Genomic DNA, 20,296 nt, shown 5'->3' on the forward strand with positions numbered 1-20,296 from the left:
AGCAAGCTAGTTACTTCCTAGATACAAGAAACTGGCCAAAACAAAGGAGTTACAGCACCTGTGCAAGTCCAAAATCCAGTGGGGCAGTCAAATTTTAAAGCTCTAAAATGATCTCCTTTGACTCCAGTTTTCACATCCAGGTCACATTGATGCAAAAGGTGGGTTCCCATGGTCTTCAGCAGCTCCACCCCTGTGGCTCTGCAGGGTACAGCCTCCCTCCTGGCTGCTTTCATGAGCTGGTGCTGAGTGTCTGCAGCTTTTCCAGACACACAGTGCAAGCTGCCAATGGATCTACCATTCTGAGGTCTGGAGGATGGTGGCCCTCTTCTCACAGCTCCAATAGGCAGTGCCCCAGTAGAGACTCAGTGTGGGGGCTCCAATCACACATTTCCCTTCTGCACTGGACTAGCAGAGGTTCTCCATAAGGGCCCCACCCTGCAGCAAACTTTTGCCTGGGCATCCAGGCATTTCCATACATCTGACATCTAGGCAGAGGTTCCCAAACTTTAATTCTTGACTTCTATGCACCCGCAGGCTCAACACCATGTGGAAGCTGACATGGCTAGGGCTTCTACCCTCTGAAGCCCGCCTGAGCTCTACTTTAGCCCCTTTCAGCCACAGCTGGAGCATCCAGGACACAAGGCACCAAGTCCCTAGGGTGCACACAGCATGGGGACCCTGGGCCTGGCCCAGAAAACCACTTTTTCCTATGGGGCCTCTGGGCCTGTGATGGGAGGGGCTCCCATGAAGGTTTCTGACATGGTCTGGAGACATTTTCCCATGGTCTTCGGGATTAACATTAGGCTCCTTGCTACTCATACAAATTTCTGCAGCTGGCTTGAATGTCTCCTCAAAAACTGGGTTTTTCTTTTCTCCTTCATTGTCAGGCTGCAAATTTTCTGACCATTTATGCTCTGTTTCCCTTTAAAAATGGAATGCTTTTAACAGCACCCAAGTCAGCTTTTGAATGCTTTGCTGCTTAGAAATTTTTTCTGCCAGATACCCTAAATCACCTCTCTCAAGTTCAAAGTTCCACAAATTTCTAGGGCAGGGGCAAAATGCCTCTAGCCTTTTTGCTAAAATGTAACAAGAGTCACCTTTGCTCCAGTTCCTAACAAGTTACACATCTTCAACTGAGACCACCTCAGCCTGGACCTTATTTTTCATATCACTATCAGCATTTTTGTCAATGCCATTCAACAAGTCCCTGTAAGGTTCCAAACTTTCTCACATTTTCCTGTCTTCTCCTGAGCCCTCCAAACTGTTCCAACCTCTGCCTGTTACCATCTTTTCAGCAACACCCCACTTCTGGTGTCAGTTTATTATATTATATTAGTTCATTTTCATGCTGCTGTAAAGATACACCCAAGACTGGGAAGAAAAAGAGATTTAATTGGACTTACAGTTCCACATAGCTGGGAGGCCTCAGAATCATGGCGGGAGGCAAAATGCACTTCTTTCATGGTGGCAGCAAAAGAAAATGAGGAAGAAGCAAAAGCAACCCCTGATAAACCCATCAGCTCTTGTGAGACTTATTCATTATCATGAAAATAGCAAGGGAAAGACTGGCCCCATGATTCAATTACCTCCATCAGGGTCTCTCTCATAAGATGTGGGATTTCTGAGAGATACAATGCAAGGTGAGATTTGGGTGAGGATACAGCCAAATCATATCAGTGATGAAAATAATAAGTATTAGATAGTATTACAAATTCAAGACAAGAGTAATTAACATCAGCTGGAATAGTCAAGGATGGATATAAGGAAAAGCACCACTTGACAAGTTTTGTAGTAAAGGTAAGACTTGGAAAAGTAGAGAGAAAAAGAGAAATTTGGGTCCAAAAGTAGTAATGTGAATGCAATAACATTCATGGAATAACAATCAGACATACATTACATTAGAGTGTGGATAGAGCAGTATAGTGCAGAAGTTAAGAGCATGAACTCCAAATAGCCAAATTAACAATGCAAATTTTCAAAATAAGGAATGATATCTAAATGAAATGGACTTTCATCCCACCAAATCTTACTGCAAAACAAAACCAAAAATAAAAAAGCAGTAGCCCATTTAAATAATGAAAATGGCAATGACGGCAAAGATTTGTGTAATATTTTGAAGTGTATTAAGTATTTTCCTTTTCACAAAACAACTCAGTAGAAAAAGCAGTTCAGACTGAAGTATAATATCTGTATTATGAATCAGAAAATTGAAGTTCAGAAGAGTTAAGGTTTACCATGGTTAAGTCTTCAAAGCTGTTCCTATGATCAGACTAATAAAAAAGTTGAATAATAACTTTTTCATCGTACCAGAAAAAAATGTTAAGGTTATAATGATGTGTATTTATCAGACTGAATGAACTAGAGTTGACTCTACCTAGAGTGAAAATGAATATTTAGCAGCCCTGAAGTCAAAGAACCTTGGAGTTTAGCAAAGCACAAGTGAAGATCTGTAAATCAAGTGTGTTGTAACTTTCTACTCAGGTGGTCTGTGGACAAGTCAACTAGCTAATCTACTATTACTAATTCTACACATGACACTAACTACAAAAAAAAATAACATTCAAATGTTGTATTTCCTCTAATTTGGAAAGTTTTAGGCCATTATTCCAAATAATTCTAAAAGCTTTAATATTTTCCATGTATTAGATGAACTAAGCCTTTTACTTGTATTGTTAAACTCTAGATAGCTGCATTCCAATTTATTTCTCTCATCTCTTACCTAACCTTTTAACAAAGGAAGAATGTTTAATTTGGTTAAAACTCTTTTCTTCTGTTATTTTTGTTCTCTAGAATGGAAAGATGCTTCTAAAGTCCCTGGTTTCTCTTTGACTGACGGCTTTGGCCACAGAGTTGTCTTGCACTTTACCATCAGCACCACAGTTTATTTGGTGTGAATAATCAACTAAGATATAAACTCACAATCTGAGATCATATATTATACTTTTTTTATTACATCAGTCTTTTTTCACTGACCTCCACCAATCACATCTACAGTATCTGCACATAACATTGAGTATTTTAATCACTGTGGCAACAGAAACATCCATGCAGTCACCATAAGACCTTTAAATTTTTTTAATTATTCATTTTTTAATAGTAATTCTGGTAATTAGCCTATTCAGCATGATGTGTCCCTCAAAGACAAACCAAACGCCAGAAACATTGATTGAACATCTGTCTGTTCCACTGTAGCTTTCAGGGACCTAAAAAGACACTAATCCAACCAGGCAGAACTCATTATACTGACTAAGAGCAGAGGCGCTAGGATCAGAATGCACCTCTACCACTTAAATGCTATTTAACTTTAGGGAAATTACTTAATCTCTTCATGCCTCAAGTTTGCCAATATATAAAATAGAGTTGCCATTACCAACCCCAAAGCATTAGTTGTAAGTAGGTGTCCAAACTATGCCAGTTGTTAATTATTGCTTACATAGAAATAGACTCAATACTATCAGATAGAGCTACCGAGTGATCAACAGTACAGATAATTTTGAGGTTCAAAGCTTACAATCACTCCCTATGCAATGACTCAGTTACTTCCCTCTTATATGTGTATTCATGGAACATTGATTAGGGAGGAATGTCATCTTGGCATGATTAATCACTGGCTTTCAGACTGTAGAAAACATTACTGCTGCCCTTTTAACATGGTGGCAAAAAAAAAAAAAAAAAAAAGAAGAAGAATTGTTGTTTTCATTTCAGTTCAGTTCTAGGGAGTGAAACCAGCCCATTGGTGGGTAACACATGGAGAAATCAGGAAGCTCTGCTGGTGACTGATAAGGTCATGAGATTCTGCTGAGGCACACAAAATCAACTAGCCACCGGATCAATCAGACAAGTGAGCTAGGAACAGTGAGAAGCTCTTCTCTTTCTAAAGAACAGGAAAAGCTTCCTCCCATGGTGTGACCTCTTCATAAATTTACTCTGCAGAGATTCCCTACTGAGAGGGAAATTGGGGAGTGGTAGAATCTGCAAATATGACCCAACATGTTAAAAAAAATTGTTGGCTGATCTTTTTATTAGCCATTTCAGTTAACAACACTCCTTCAAAGCTCCTAATCTAGCACTCCAGATGAGATATAAGCTTTTTATTTAACTAACTGTACAGTCTAGATGTATGTTCGCTTAAAATTCTCTTGGGGGTTGGGAGCAGGAAAGGAAGGAAATGTAGCTCCAAGCTGCAAATGTGTTGAATAATGTTCAAAGGGAACATTTGTCCAACTCCTTTTGTAATTTTTCTTTTTGTTCCAAATGCTGACCACCAAGAAGGGCTCTTGAGATGAAGCCATTTGTTTGTTGCCAAGGAAATTCTCACAGAGCCTGAGAAGCCTTCTCAGAGATGGAAACAGCAACATCTTCAGTCAAAGCAAGAAGAAATGGACAGGTGGCCAAGTCTACGGCCACTACACTTTTCACCTCCTTACTTCAGAATATGAGTGATTAGCTAGCTCAGACATCAAATTAGACCAGGAAAATAAACCCAGTTTTTATTTCTATACTTTAAGCTTCTGACATAAGCCCCCAAAGTGAGTTGGGAGGCAAATCCTAGATACTGAGATTCTTTTCACTTTGAGTCACTAAGCTTTTAGTGGAGTGAAATATAAAGAATAAACTCAAATCTGACCGACAAATAGTATCTTAGCAGTGGAAGAGGATTTAATAAAGTGTTCAAGAGATCTAGGACACAACTCCTATAATCTTTTGGGAAGGTAATTAAATTTGCAATACACAGTAATCCAGCAATTCCACTTATAAAAATTTCTCCTCCAGAAATACTCCTGAAAGAATGGAGAAAAATTACAATAAGGGTACTTCTTAAAGGCTTATTTGTACAGCAGAGAATTAAAAATAACTCATATCTAGTCATAGAAGACTTTCAATAAAATATGATTCATATACACTATATGGCCTTTAAGGATAAGGTAGGTATCCATGATATTGTTAGTTTAAAAAAAATCAAATTTTAGAAAAATACAATCCCATTTTTTATTATCTATATATAAATATATAAGTATTCATGTATCAGAAAAGTTCATTAGACTCAACATCAAACTGCTAACGGCAGTTATTTTGAAGGATTCAAATTTAAGACTTTTCACTTTTTATGTTGTTCGTTTTTGCCTTGTTTAAATTTGACAGCATTGTTGTGTATTTTGAATCAGAAAATTCTAAAGTTTTAAAAAATATTGTGGATAATAACATGTTACTATAGTAAGTAAAGAATGATTCCATGGGCTGGGCATAGTAGCTCACGCTTATAATCCCAGCACTTTGGGAGGCCAAGGCAGGCGGATTGCTTGAGCCCAGAAATTCAAGACCACCCTGAGCAACATGGCAAAAGTGCATCTTTCCAAAAAAAAAAAATTTCTATATATATATAAAAATGTATACACACACACACACACACACACACACACACACATATACACACATTAGCTGGGCAGGTGGTACACACCTGTAGTCCCCACTACTTGGGAGGCTGAGATGGGAAGATATCTTAAGGCCAAGATGTAGAGGCTGCAGTGAGCTCAGATTATGCCACTGTACTCCAGCCTGGCCAGTAGAGTGAGACTCTGTCTCAAAAAGAAAAAAATTCAAGAATGATTCATGTATATATTTACAATTACTATAAAGTTTTTAAAACTGTACTCTTAAGAGTGTTTATCACAAGGTACTGCTGTTTTCTGGTTTTGTAACAGTTTGCCACTTCCAAAAAAAATACTCATTTCTTTTATGAAGACTTTGTCAGACGTATGTAACTTGTGATGTGAGAGTATACCTTCATCACAGATTATTGTTGACAGCATGCTACTGTTCTCTGAAATATATTCTAAGTATATACCTGGTATTGGCATACTGGCAGAATGATACATATTGAAAAGAGAAAAAAAGTGACATCAAATGTAAAATTGTCAGTTTATTATGATATATAATAGCTACAATTTCTTTTGTTAAATGTCGAATACAGGGATGCAGTGCTACTGGAGTCCAATTCTTTCATAGGGGCAGGTAAGAATGTGGCACAGAAACCCTTTTTTGGCTGTGCTGTCCTGTTCCTACAAATCCTGATGCTCCTTTTTGAACCATAAAAACTAAGACGGTTTCCTGTCACCATTCCTCTAGCAAGGCCTCCAGTGAAGGTTTCATGAGTCATGTGTCATTAGCCAGGTGGCATGCCTGATGTTAGCCAACAGTAACATCAAAAGGACCACAGGTGCAGATATAATTACTCAAAATTCAATCTCACTATTATTCGTGGCCTACACCCATTTCTAGTGCATTAAATATTTCAATAATATTTACTAATTAATAATGTAATATAATTAACAGTACATGGATGACCTTTTAACTATGAAACTCTTTTTCTTTCTTACAATATTTCTATGGCACAGAAGAACTTCCTTTGCTGATAGTAATAAGGTCTTAATGGCTATGGCTAACACATTAAGAAATGGGCTCCTATGAGTCTGTGAGCTCTCATTTTAATGCACCAGGGTACTCATACAGTACTTAATACAGGAATAACACCAGATGATCCAAAACATTGGCAAATTCCTCCATCCTATCACATTGTATCTCCAGTGAGCTTTTTAAAATGCAAATCAAAGCATGCAACTCTCTAGGTAAAAATCCTAAGAGTATCTCACTGTACTTAGAATAAAATAAAAAGGTCCTCCTGCATATTTTCCTGACCTTATCTACTGCTGCACACCTGCAACATTTGCTCCAGCCACTTAAGACATTTTTTTCCTGTTTCTTGAATACACCATCTTCATTTCTGCCTTAGGACTCTACTCTTGCTTTTTGCTCAGCCTTGAAACCTCTCTCTCCAGATCCTCTCCTCACTAGCTAACCCTCTTACCCTAAAATAGTTTTCCTGTACCTCTCCACATACCCTGCTTTATTTTCAAGATAGCAGTTTTCATTATGTAAAATTACCCTACATATTTACTTGTTTTTCTTGTTTACTGTCTGTCTCTTCCCAAAAGTATGGAAGTTCCCTGAGTCAAAAGATGTATCTGTTTCATTCACTTATGGAACCCACAACTAAGAACATTTCCTAGCACAGAATATACATTTTGAATGAATGAATGAATTCATATCACAGCTACATTCAGTGATGGGGTGATTTAGGAATTCAAATTTATTGTAGCTTCAGTCACTTAAAACCAAAGCTCTAAATTTCACAAAAGGCTCCTTTTTTCCTAAATGAATACACAAGACAGAGTTCAGTTTACTTCATATACGCTCATCTGCTTCATTTTAAAGCTGACGCAAAACCTGGCCTAAACGAGTGCTAGTTTTCTGTTCCAGACAAATACTGTTTAAGAAAGTATATTAACAAATGCAGAGATGCAGCTGTCCCAATCTTAAAACATATACCTTCTTTAAATCAGTATTAATACCAATGCTTCTCAAACCCTACCAATAACTGTCAACTGTTTAAGCTTTAAGATTATGGGAGAAGCATAGAATGGGAAAAGGAAGCTATCTTAACCCAAATTTATTGTAGAGAGGTAAAAGACAATGACAAACATGTTTTGCTAATTATCTAAGCACAAGCTGTTCCCCTGTGAAAGGGGCCCAAAGATAAGCAAAGCCATACAAGTTCCCTCAGGGACACCCTGCTGACGGAAAGCTGTAGCTGCCGAGCCAGAGAGACGCTCACCAGTCACCAAAACTGTGGTGACTAAGGACCTCAAAAGACCATAACTACCTTCTCACAACATTCCTTTGTTCTTAGGTTTTCACAGATGTGATTCCATCTGGAGCTCCTCTGACATAGCAATGTCTCACTGGTCCCTGAAAACATACTTACGACAATTATTATAACCTCAGAAAACATGAACCTTTCTTAGCCATTGTACCTCCTCTGAGAGGTGAAGTAAAACCACTCATATTCAGTGTGAACTGCAGGATTTTTTGACTGAGCCATGGAAAGGAAAAGGAGTTGGTTTCATACGTTTCCTTCACTATAAGCATGAAATAACTATTAATGCTAAGAGAAGCTTTATGTGAGCCCTGTGATGAAACTATATGTTCAAAATCAAGAGAAGAAGTCATTTTAGAGGACTGGGCTATCATGTATATGCAAGAAAAGGATTAGGGGTTGTTCAATTATAGGATGTTTCCTTCTAGATTTCATTTTAAGATAGTTGTGGCTTAGCAACTTTAAACTTATACATGGTTTAATGGTTTCATCCTCTTACTTTCTGACAAAATATTTAAATTCAGATCTATTTCTTAAAAGACCAAGGCTTCAAACATAGGAATCAAGGCAGCCAAATATATTTAAACATAATAAGCAATAGACAGTACTAAAAATTACAATATACTTTAGGAATTAACCTGACGTAAAACTCCACCATGAGATCTATGGAATAGATTCGCAGATTAGCTAGCTAAATAATGAATACCACAGAAATAATAACCAGATAAGCAGTTACAAGGTTATATGGACCTCAAGAGTCCCCTTGAGAATCTGCAGGCTATTTCTACATAATGTATCCACTGCAGTCTACAGACTACAATTTCACTTCAGGTTGGACATGTAATTATGAGATGTTATTGTATTATTAATAAACTTGGAAAAAGTCAACCTTTTTATAGTCGTTGCACACTAAGCAATGTATTTCTACAAGAGTTAAAGCTAAGAGGTAAAATGATGAAAAAGCTCTTTCTTATCCTCATAGCTGAATCCATGTTCACATGAAAACTGAAACTAAAACCACTGTATTTGATAAGCACCCACCTCATATGTATGTAAATTTTTAAAAGAACAGAAAAAGAATAAGAAGAAATGGAAAAACAAATCAAAGATAATCAAAAATGATAATTAGATAATGTAAAAAAGAAACACTCCATAGCAACAAAATAGAAGAGATTATTTATGTAGATTTACAACTAGATGAACTCCAGATGTATTTTTTAAATCTATTTCTCCACAGGTGTTTTTCTGCTTAATAAATATAACATCCAAGTTGGAATATGGTTGAAGCATTGAATCACCTAAATTCTGGCTATGCTCTTCTGCTGTTAACTATTTTAAGCTATTTTTCAATAAAGCAGCCGCTACTGAAATCATAAGTACATAAGCTTGGCAAAGCCAGAAAGAAAAAGTGCAGCCCACAGATTTGTTTCTTCTGTTTTCCCAAAACAGAATCTCATAAAAAATATGCCCTAAAATTCTGTCACTATATAGCTGTCAGAAAGAGCAATTCTGTTCCTCTTCATAACTCCGAACATTAAGCCCATTCCTTGTGCTACTAAGAAGTTAGATAGCTCCAGTATGTTGCAAGGCACCATCACAACTATTCAAATTGTATCCAGGCAGAATAATCAGTCAATCAGAAATCTCAGTTTTTGGGGAAAACTGAAATTTTTTTGGATGGAAGTTTTTGGGGCCAACTTGGACAAACACACAAGACAAATTTGAGTTTACTGCCAGGATCACTTCCAGGACACTGGCTAATTAATTATAAAAACTTTCTCAACACAAATATAAGCCTGGAAACCTTTTTTTTCCTGTTCAAACAGAGAAAAAACAAGTTAAAAAAAAATAAAAGCCAGGGTTTACCACAGCTTCATCTTACTTGCAAATCCACTTTCCTTTTTATTATCCTAAAATGATCCAGGAGTTTTTGTATTTGAAGTTACCAAAATAGTAGGTGTAAAAACTGAAAATGTTAGTTGGATTTCTGTGCCTGAACCTTTGGTTGTAGAAGAGATTATGGATTAGTTACAAAGCTTCTCTTCAAACTCTGGTAGGAAGAAAGAATGGAGTTTCTTCCTCTTTTGAAGAACTCATTGGATTAACTATAGCTACTGTCATAAGATACAAATTAGATTAATAGTTGCTCTTATAATTATATATTCATCAACCTTCCTTTGCTGGCTTTGAAAAAAAAAGGAACAACATTCCTAAATTAAAATCTCCTGGCTTCATCTTAACATGAACCTTGATGACTATGAGATGTTAGAGATATACACTGAGGATTCTGATTTTAAAGACTCCATTCTTATGGCTTATAACAAAATCAATACTCACAAAAAATGTTCCACATACTTCTTCTACTACTGGAATCAAAATTTTATGTAATGTGCATCTTAAGCCATCAAATTTCTTCCACATATGCCCAGATATGAAAAGACCCAGTAAGTTAGTAAATTTCTCTGTCAGCATTTACCAGCTGCTTCTTGTCACATTCCTGGCAAGAGGAGAGCTGCCCTTAATAAAAGAAGCCTCCCTCAAAAGCTCCATCAGCAAGTTTATTCCTAAGCCTAATTACTACACTGCTTTATCCAGTATTAAGACCCATGGCAAGCCTTACAAATAATCAGCATGGGTTGGTAAACAATGAATGGAGACAAAGTATGTGAAATTGATTTAAGGAAACTTCTAGTGGTCTGGGTTCTCCTTTTTCCACTACAGGTAGGTATCTACCAATGTACCCATATTTAAATGCTCTTCTTCCTGATCATTCCAAGAGGTAGACAGATGTAAGGGAGGTGACAATTCCCATTAGCATCTGAATAAGGAGCAGCTCAAGGAGTCAAGAATGTATCTCAATGTAAAGAAGGAGGAAGTAATTAGTCCTGACCTAAACAGGGTCCCTCTTCTGGGGAACACAAATGAAGAAATGAAGATAAGGAAGATAACATCAGATTTCAGAGCATCATAAAGGTCATCAAGAAGTCCTGAACTTAAAACGATAGGAAGTCATTATTTGTTTTTAATCTAGAGTAGAAAAATGAGGACAACAATGTAAAAAACATGATGAATTGAGAGAAAATGAGGACAAGGGATGAATTCCAATAGCTTTTCTAGCAATTCAGATCTGAGATGACGATACTAGAAGGAAGGAAGGAAGGAAGGGAGGGAGGGAGGGAGGGGGGAAGGGATGGGAGGGAAGGGGAGGGAAGGGGAGGGGAGGGGAGGGGAGGGGAGGGGATGGAATGGAATGGAATGTACAATCTTCCCATACTTTTTAGAATTCACCAAGGCCTATCAACCTCTATCACTACTACAAGTGCTGTCAGTTAAAGAGGAACACCATCATGAATATGGGTTTTTGGGAAAAAAATATAAAAAAACTAAAAACAGCAAAGTGTGAAAAGAGGAATCTTCAAACCCACCTACTTAAAAGATAGAAAGGGAAAGAACAAGTCATCCCTCAGCACCTGTGGGGCATTGCTTCCACGACCTCCGTCAGATAACAAAATTGGAGAATGCTCAAGTCCCTGATATAAAATGGCATACTATTTGCACATAACCTACACACATCCTCTTAAACACTTTAAATTGATCTAGATTTCTTATAATACCTAATACAATATAAATGCTATGTAAACGGTTGTTATGATTTATTAGAGAGTAACAGCAAGAAAAATAAGTCTGTACATGCTCAGCACAGACACAATTTTATTTCATTCTGTCCATGGTTGGTTGAATCCATGGATGCAGAACCATGGATATGGAGGGCTAACTGTACAATCAGCATATCAAGCATGAAGCCAAATAGAATCACACTCTACTATATCAAAAGACAAAATGGCAAGTTAAAAGAGTAAGAATCAGATATTTGATTTTCTGAGGTGAGTTATGTATCATAGCTTCCATTTAGCATAGAACAAAACTGCTGCCCATCATTACACAACTAGCCAGTTTTGGAATAAGTAGCAAGATGAAATTTTCTTGCTTCACATTCCTTCTTCTTTCCAATATATGCTACTTCCCCTCCAACCCTAGGGAAAGAGTCTAGGATTTCCATGATTTTTTAAATATGCTGCTTTCATTTCTTCAAAACTTTGAAATATTTTTATTTAGGAATCATTTTTCAATATATTCTTAAAATACAATTTTAAAAACTATATATTCTTAAAATATAATTTTCTTGCACAGATATTTACCCAGCTGGAAAAAAAATGGCCCAGTTCATACCATATTCTCTTCAAAAGAAAGCAAACAGATATTCAAAAGCTGATTGCTCTTCATTCAACTATATGTTTTAAAAGACAAATATATAGCTAGTGAGACAACTGTCATTATCTTTCCCTACAGTATCCCCCAAAAGTTAACAACAATGTCAGCGTTTCTTAGCATTTTTTTTTTTTCCTGGAGACAAATCTCCCTCTGTCACCCAGGCTGGAGCTCCATGGTGTCATCTCACCTCACTGCAACCTCTGCCTCCCAGGTTCAGGCAATTCTCATGCTTCAGCCTCCTGAGTAGCTGGGATTACAGGCCTGCACACTGTACCCGGCTGATTTTTGGGTTTTTAGTAGAGACAGGGTTTGGCCACATTGGCCAGGCTGGTCTCCAACTCCTAGCCTCAACTGATCCACCCACCTCAGCCTCCCAAAGTGCTGGGATTACAGGCGTGAGCCACTGTGCCTGGCCAGTATTTCTTCATAATTTACCAAAATATTTTTTCATAAATTATCTCACTTAATCCCTAGAATAAACAGAAGGCAGAGATTACTACTACTTTTTAAAGCTAACTATTACTCTAAGACTTAAATTGCTCAAGTGAATGCATCTGCAACAGCTGAAGTAGACTCAAATTCTTTCCTTCTGATTCCAGCTCCCTTCACACACTGCTTCTCCTTCTCCCAGGAAAGGTGCAAACTGTTGTCTGTACATAAAGGTCCATTTTAAGTGAGGCAACCATCACCTGCAATCCTTCCTCAGCATCTTTTAGACATATGCTGTCTTACATTTCAAAGAAGCAAGAATATTTCGCTTACCTGGTCCTTCTCTGGTTTATCAGAAATGTCATTCAGACTGGAGGAAGTCAGATTCCTGTGGGTCATGGCTGGGCTACCTGGAAAAACACAAGTAAATGCTAATTAAAGACTTGTTTTCAAGAGCACAAAGACTTTGGCTAATTAATAAACACTAGTAGATGATGATGGAAATGGAAATGATAGTTTTAACCACTCTAGGATTCTTCTGAAGAGTTTTCCAGAGGCCAGGTTGGAGTACAAACATAGTTAAATGTAAAGTATGTAAAATCCCAAATACCTGGTTTAGGACTTATTGCCTGGTTTAATTTGAAGATAAGCTAAACTTTGAAAGAAACTTCTAAGACAATAAGCATAAAAATGACTTTGCTCCAGGTTTGGTTCACTCTGTCATTGCCCTTTACATACTTGTGAATATACCTGGTTTTCTTTCCTTTTCCTGTTGCCTGCAGAGACCAGCTGTTTCCTCATCTTCAGCAGAGCTGACCCCAGATGCCAGGCCCAGGCCTCCTCTCCCCCAGGCCTTGGCAGCCCTTCCTAGAACGCCACTCACTCAGATCAACCTGAAAAGCCTTGGTCAAAGTGTTTCCTTCTCTGGCTAACACTTGGATCAAGAATATTTCTCCTTAGTGGGCATCTGATCTAGAATCCTCACTATGTGCCTCAATAGAGTTATCACAGGCTCCCTTACTTCTCCGAACTCCCATTTCCCAGAATAAAATAAGCATATCCTCTTTTCCCCCTTAACATGTTAAAACTCTTCTTCAAGTGAAAGGATGGATGTCATCCTGAACACTACATCGGAACCAATCTCCCTGACCATATGGCAGCTGTCAATATGGTTCACTGGTAACCCATTCAATGATTTAAGACACTAACATACACGAATAGAGAGGAAAAGCATGCAGAAGAGCCACAGGCTGTTTTCAAGTAGACCATGTTAATCAACAAAATATTGAACTTTCATTCTGCAGTTGTACCTGAAATTTCTAGGCTTACTAAGCAAAAAGACTAACTTTTCAAAGCCAAGATGTTTGACCCAACTCCTGCAGGGTGCTGAGTAATGCATTCATCCTTAATCCTCAATGATCTGACTCAGGCTGGTCTTCACAGCAAGAGGACAAGGGTTGAAAAGAAGCACCAAAGTTCTAGCATAGCTTCACACTTGCTTCCCAATAATTCTTTAGATTACAGACTTTAATTCCTTCAGATAGAAACTTTTACATATAATTTCACAAAAGATTAAAATCTACTCCTAATAAGCTAATGCCTATATAACAGCAGCTCTTTAAATAATATCATTCCTTTTAACTACCAGATCAGAAAAATTATAATATCCTTGAACTGGCCAGACAGGATATTTTCCACTCTGCTGCATTTCATCGAGTAAGCATGGCCTAGATCTCTTAAATCTTTTACCTGGTTGGGTGTTTTATTCTAGGAAAATTTGAGCTCAGAGCATTATTCAAAGGAAAACAACATTTGAAAATGTGCTTTATGTGCAAAATTAAAAGAAACTCTTTGAAGAACACATTTCTTCTTTGAGCCATGTGTTGGATTTCTAGTGTCCACTCAATACAAAAGATACCAGGGACAATCTTGAATGCCCCTCCAATAATGCTGTGATTGAAGCTAATAGAAAATGATGAGTACAGACAATTTTGCACTTTACATTTAAAAACAAAACCAGCTACTTGGACTAACTGGGTAAAAGTTCTGCCTGAATACGTGAAGAAATCTGAATTATACAATCCTAAAACAATAAAGCCTTAGCAATTCTAATCATAAGTTAAAAATCGCTTATGTAAATAAACAGGCAAGACAAATTTCTACTCATCAAATCATTTATATGTAAGTGGCAGTACTGAAATAAATGTAAATCAGGTTTCCATTAAGTAATTTAAATTTCCAAGGCAATAGCCTAAAGTCATTGATTTGCTTTAGGCAAACTTTATAAATACTGCAAAGGCACATTTCAGCCCAAGCACTGTCCTAACTGCTGCAAAATCTGAATAGGTAGAAACCAAATTAATGAGGTTTTCTTTGTAATGGTAATCTTGGTTGGTGTGACAGCTTTTTTATGAAACCTTAGATACCATCTCATCATTCTTCGCATTTCTGAAAGACAATGATAGTATGGCTATCTATATTTATGCTATATGAGGAGCAAGAGAAAGGTACATGTCCAAGACAAATGCAGGAACCAGAAGAGGAAGAGAAGACTAGTATTAAGAAATAATCAAATCTGTTTCCTCTTTCTCTGATTCTCATTAATAAAAGTAACTAATATTAACAGCTTTACTAATGTTTAACACTGCAAGAGTTTGTAGTCAACACTTCCAGTAACTAAGCAAGGTGATCAGCATTCTTCAATCTTCTTCCATTCCCCTCCCGACTTCCTAAGACCTTGAAGCAGAGACAAATCCTCCCCAATGCTCTAAATCAATGGTTTCTAAAGTGAGATCCCTAGACCAGCAATATCCACATCTTGCTGGACACTTGTTAGAAAGGCAGATTATTGACACTCACGCCATGCCAATTCTTTTTTTTTTTTCCATAAGTTAGATTTCTAGTGTCTACTAAACAGATGGGAACAGGTGGTATTCGGTTACATGAGTAAGTTCTTTAGTGGTGATCTGTGAGATTTTGGTGCATCCATCACCCAAGCAGTACATACTGGACCCTATTTGTTGTCTTTTATACCTCACCCCCTCCTACCCTTCCCCTCAAGTCCCCAAAATCCATTGTCTCATTCTTATGCCTTTGCGTCCACATAGCTTAGCTCCCACATATCAGTGAGAACATATGATGTTTGATTTTACATTTCTGAGTTAGTTCACTTAGAAAAACAGTCTCTAATCTCATCCAGATCACTGCAAATGCCATTAATTCATTCCTTTTTATGAACGAGTAGTATTCCATAATATAAATATACCACAGCTTCTTTATCCATGTATCGATTGATGGGCATTTGAATCGGTTCCACAATTCTGCAATTGTGAATTGTGGCACTATAGTAGTTCTATTTTTAGTTCTTTAAGGAATGTTTACACTGTTTTCCACAGCTGCTGTACCTGTTTGCATTCCCCTCCACAGTACAGAAGGGTTCCCTGATCACTGCATCCACACTAACATCTACCGTTTTTTGATCACAGCCATTCTTGCAGGAGTAAGGTGATATTACACTGTGGTTTTGATTTGCATTTCCCTGCTCATTGGTAATGTTGAGCATTTTTTTCATGTTTGTTGGCCATTTGTTTATCTTCTTTTCAGAATTGTCTATTCATGTCCTTAGCCCACTTTTTGATGGGATTTCTTTTCTTACTGAGTTGAGTTTGTTGTAGATTCTGGATATTACTCCTCTGTCAGATGTATAGATTGTGAAGATTTTCTCCCACTCTGTAGGTTGTCTGTTTACTCTGCTGACTGTTCCTTTTGCTGTGCAAAAGCTCTTTAGTTTAATTAAGTCTAATTAATTAATTTATCAGTTTAATTAATTTAATCTAATTTAATTAGTTTAATTAATTTAGTTTAATTAATTTATTTATCTTTGTTTTTTATTGTATTTGCTTTTGGGTTTTGGGTCACGAAACTCTTAAGTCAACATTTATAAAGATTTTTCCAATGTTATCTTCTAGAATTTTTATAGTTTCAGGTCTTAGATTTAAGTTCTTAATCCATCTTGAGTTGATTTTTGTATAAGATGAAAGATGAGAATCCAGTTTCATTCTCCCACATGTGGCTAAGCAATTATCCCAGCATCATTTGTTGAAAAGTGTACCCTTTCCCACTTTATGATTTCGTTTACTTTGTTAAATATCAGTTGGCTGTAAGTATTTGGGTTTATTTCTGGGTTCTCTATTCTGTTCCATTGGTGTATATGCCTATTTTTATACCAGTACCATGCTGTTTTGGTGACTATGATCTTATAATATAGTTTGAAATCAGGTAGTGTGATGCTTCCAGATTTGTTCTTTTTGCTTAGTCTTGCTTTGGCTATGCAGGCTCTTTTTTGGTCCCATATGAATTTTAGAATTGCCTTTTCTAATTCTGTGAAGAATGGTGGTGTTTTGATAGAGAGTGTGTTAAATTTATAGATAGCTTCTGGTAGTATGGTCATTTTCACAATATTGGTTGTACCCATCCATGAATATGGGACGTGTTTCCATTTGTTTGTGTCATCCATGATTTCTTTCAGCAGTGTTTTATAGTTTTCCTTGTAGATGTCTGTCACCTCCTTGGTTGGGTATATTCCTAAGTATTTTATTTATTTTGCAGCTATTGTAAAAAGGGCTGTATTCTTGATGTAATTCTCTGCTGGGTCACCGTTGGTGTATAGAAGAGCTACTGATTTGTGTACATTAATCTTGTATCTGGAAACTTTGCTGAATTCTTTTGTCAGTTCTAGGAGCTTTCTGGAGGAGTCTTTAGGGTTTTCAAGGTAAAGAATCATATCATCAGCAAACAGTGACACTTTGACTTCCTCTTTACCAATTTGGATGCCCTTTATATCTTTTTCTTGTCTGATTGCTTTGGCTAAGACTTCAGTACTATGTTGAAGAGGAGCGGTGAGAGTGGGCATCCTTGTCTTGTTCCAGGTCTCAGAGGGAATGCTTTCAACTTTTCCCCATTCAGTATTATGTCAGATGTGGGTTTGTCATAGACGGTTTTTATTACTTTGAGGTATGTCCCTTGTATACTAATTTTGCTGAGAGGGATGCTGGACTTTGTCTAATGCTTTTTCTGCATTTATTGAGATAATCATGTGATTTTTGTTTGTAATTCTGTTTATGTGATGTATCACATTTATTGACTTGTGTATGTTAAAGCATCCCTGGTATGAAACCCACTTGATCTTGGTGGATTATCTTTATGATATGTTAAAATCAAAAATCATATCTTTTTTATTTTAATATAGATGCTAAAATCCTTAACAAAATACTAGCTAACCAAATCCATATTGGTTAGCTAGTATTTTGTTAAGGATTTTAGCATCTATGTTCATCAAGGATATCGGTCTGTGGTTTTCTTTTTTGGTTATGTCCTTTCCGGGTTTTGGTATTAGGGTGATGCTGCCCTCATAGAATGAATTAGGGAAGGTCCCTTCTTTCTCTACCTTGTGGAATAGTGTCAAAAGGATTGGTATCAATTCTTCTTTGAAAACACCTGATCGATTCTATCAACACTCTGGGTATGAGGCGGGAGGGTGGACACCAATGTGCATTTTAACAAGCCCTCAAAGTGATTCTGAATCATGCTGAAGATTGAGAACCAGTGCTCTAAATAAACCAGTTATCTTAACAGTATCTATACTAATCAGAATCTGAGTTGAAAGAAGCATATACATTGAAGGAATATCAACAGACGGGTAATTCTGATAACCTTGCCCTCCTCCAAGCTACTGCTCTAAACTATCATATCTCAAGCAAATCATTAGCTTATCATATGCGCCATATAAACACACAAAGAGGTTACCTGACGTCTCCTCTAAATCCTCGCCTATATAACCAAATAAATAAATAATTTTGTTTTGGAAACTCACTGTTTAATCAACCTTTTCCACAAACATATCACCCAAATCCAGTAAGAAAAAGATGAGGGCCAAAAGAGATTATTAACCAGGTTATACAAGGGAATAAAAAATTTGTGTGTGGCATTTTTGTTAACCTGGGAAGGTGTTAAAAAACAAGTCCCTAACAACGTTCTTGTGAATATTTTACACCTGACATTTCATAAGACATATTGTCAGAATAAATATTTTCTATTTAGATTTTTGGCCTATAATGTAAATACATTATACTGCAATCCTGAGCAAGTGGGGATGCTAGAGAAAAATGTCACCTTGCACCAAAAAGGAAAAATGCAAGTGTACCCTAAAGTATGCTGCTTCTCAGGCAAGTGGTGATTCATTCACTCAAAGCTACAATCAGTAGGCCCTTTCCACCTAAAATCCAGGGCGTAAAAATGTCTTATGCTTGTTCTTGGTCCAAAGAAACTTTGTGTTTTTTAAGATTCACTTAAAAAAAACAAAGTAGAAGAAGAACCAGTCTCAAATGCATAATCATAATTAATTTCCATATCACTGTTTTCTGGCCATAAGAAAAAGAAAGCTTTGAGAATCACATTTTCAAGCAGTTTCACACAATCAAAAACAATTTCATTTTCAAAGTACCCACTTGGCAGGTACATCCTGTTGCTATAAAAATTAATTACATTCTGTACTAAGTTTGAAAATCATCATTATTCTTTAGCACACATGTAGCAATTCATAAAGTCCTTTGCAATTATAACTATTAGATACAATAAAAAGGGGTGAAGAGAAGCTATGGCATAGAAAGAAGAAAGAAGATATTTGAATGTGTACCTATTAATATAATACAATGACACATAAACTCCCCCCTCACTTCCTACCTCCATAATGAGCCAATAGAGAACCCAGGGACAAGCTAAAACGAAGATCCCATGACCAATAAAATAAATTGAATCTTTTTTATTCTCAATAATAAATAAGTAATATTTGTAGCACAAAAAATAACTAAGATAACTCACATGTAATAGACATACAAGAGAATCTGCATGTTCCCATGAGAATATTTGGAGGTATGGATCTGGTTTTCACAGCTTGGGACCCAAAACTAGCAATAAATGTTGTTTCAGAATAATGGATGTTAATGTGTTCTGTACCCACATTGATTCATTGATGTTCTTTCTTCTCCCTTTGTTGGCATAACAAATCTAGTAGAAGATGCCTATAGTCAAGAGTAATGGTCAACTAATCTTTTTGAGTACTAGGTACCTGAACTCACATTATCTTACTTAATCCTCTTATCAACACTATAAAGTTGGTATTATTATTACCACTTGATAATAAACAAATTATTCTCAAGGAGGGTAAGTTCATGGTCGCACAGCAAGTGGTAAAACCATAAAGTAAACCTGGATCTCTTAATACCAATCCCACTGCCTCTGGGAAGAAAAATTTTCTCCCTGTATTATTTACATAAACACGTAAACTTCATCATGGCTAGTAAAGAGAAAATGTAATGTACAACCACAAAGAATATGTTCTATTTTCATGCCAATTATGTGCAGGATAACATCACTACAGATGTTTAAGGCAGTTATGTTCTTGGTTTCCAACTTAGCAGTTCCAAAGATGGAGATGGTATTACTCTACTTTCTCATTTTCATAAAGAAAATAAGGGGGAAATACTGAATTCAGCCACTCTGTTTATCATTCTAATTAAATAGTTGTCCCAAACCACAGCTCTGTGACAAAGAAGGATGCTAAGGACAGTAGCAATATAATTATAAAACAATTACACCACATGCTTCTCAATGTCTTAATTTATAGCCATAGCCAAGTGTTTGTAAAATTCCACAACACACAAACAGCCTATTCTCCATCATTTCTATGTTAGTTTTACATATTTCAAGTTACTTCAGTTCTAATTTCTTCCCATTTCACTCACTAAAAACAGGAATAAAATGGGACAAAGAGAACAAATCACTTAGAATACTTACAATGAGTTTGACTGACAAAATCTAGAA

General features: G+C 36.7%; 1 protein-coding gene across 9 annotated transcripts in view; it reads right to left on the reverse strand.

The window, feature by feature from the left end:
- SLC4A4 (solute carrier family 4 member 4) overlaps positions 1-20,296 on the reverse strand; it is a 496,548-nt gene that overhangs the window by 164,066 nt on the left and 312,186 nt on the right. For all 9 annotated transcript variants that reach the window (XM_017501628.2, XM_017501630.2, XM_017501627.2 and 6 more), the window contains one exon: positions 12,749-12,825. In XM_017501628.2, the coding sequence (XP_017357117.1) occupies positions 12,749-12,825 (77 nt within the window). The remainder of the gene's footprint in view (positions 1-12,748; positions 12,826-20,296) is intronic.

The sequence above is a fragment of the Cebus imitator genome, unplaced genomic scaffold, assembly GCF_001604975.1.
Source record: "Cebus imitator isolate Cc_AM_T3 unplaced genomic scaffold, Cebus_imitator-1.0 Scaffold283, whole genome shotgun sequence".
NCBI lineage: Eukaryota > Metazoa > Chordata > Mammalia > Primates > Cebidae > Cebus > Cebus imitator.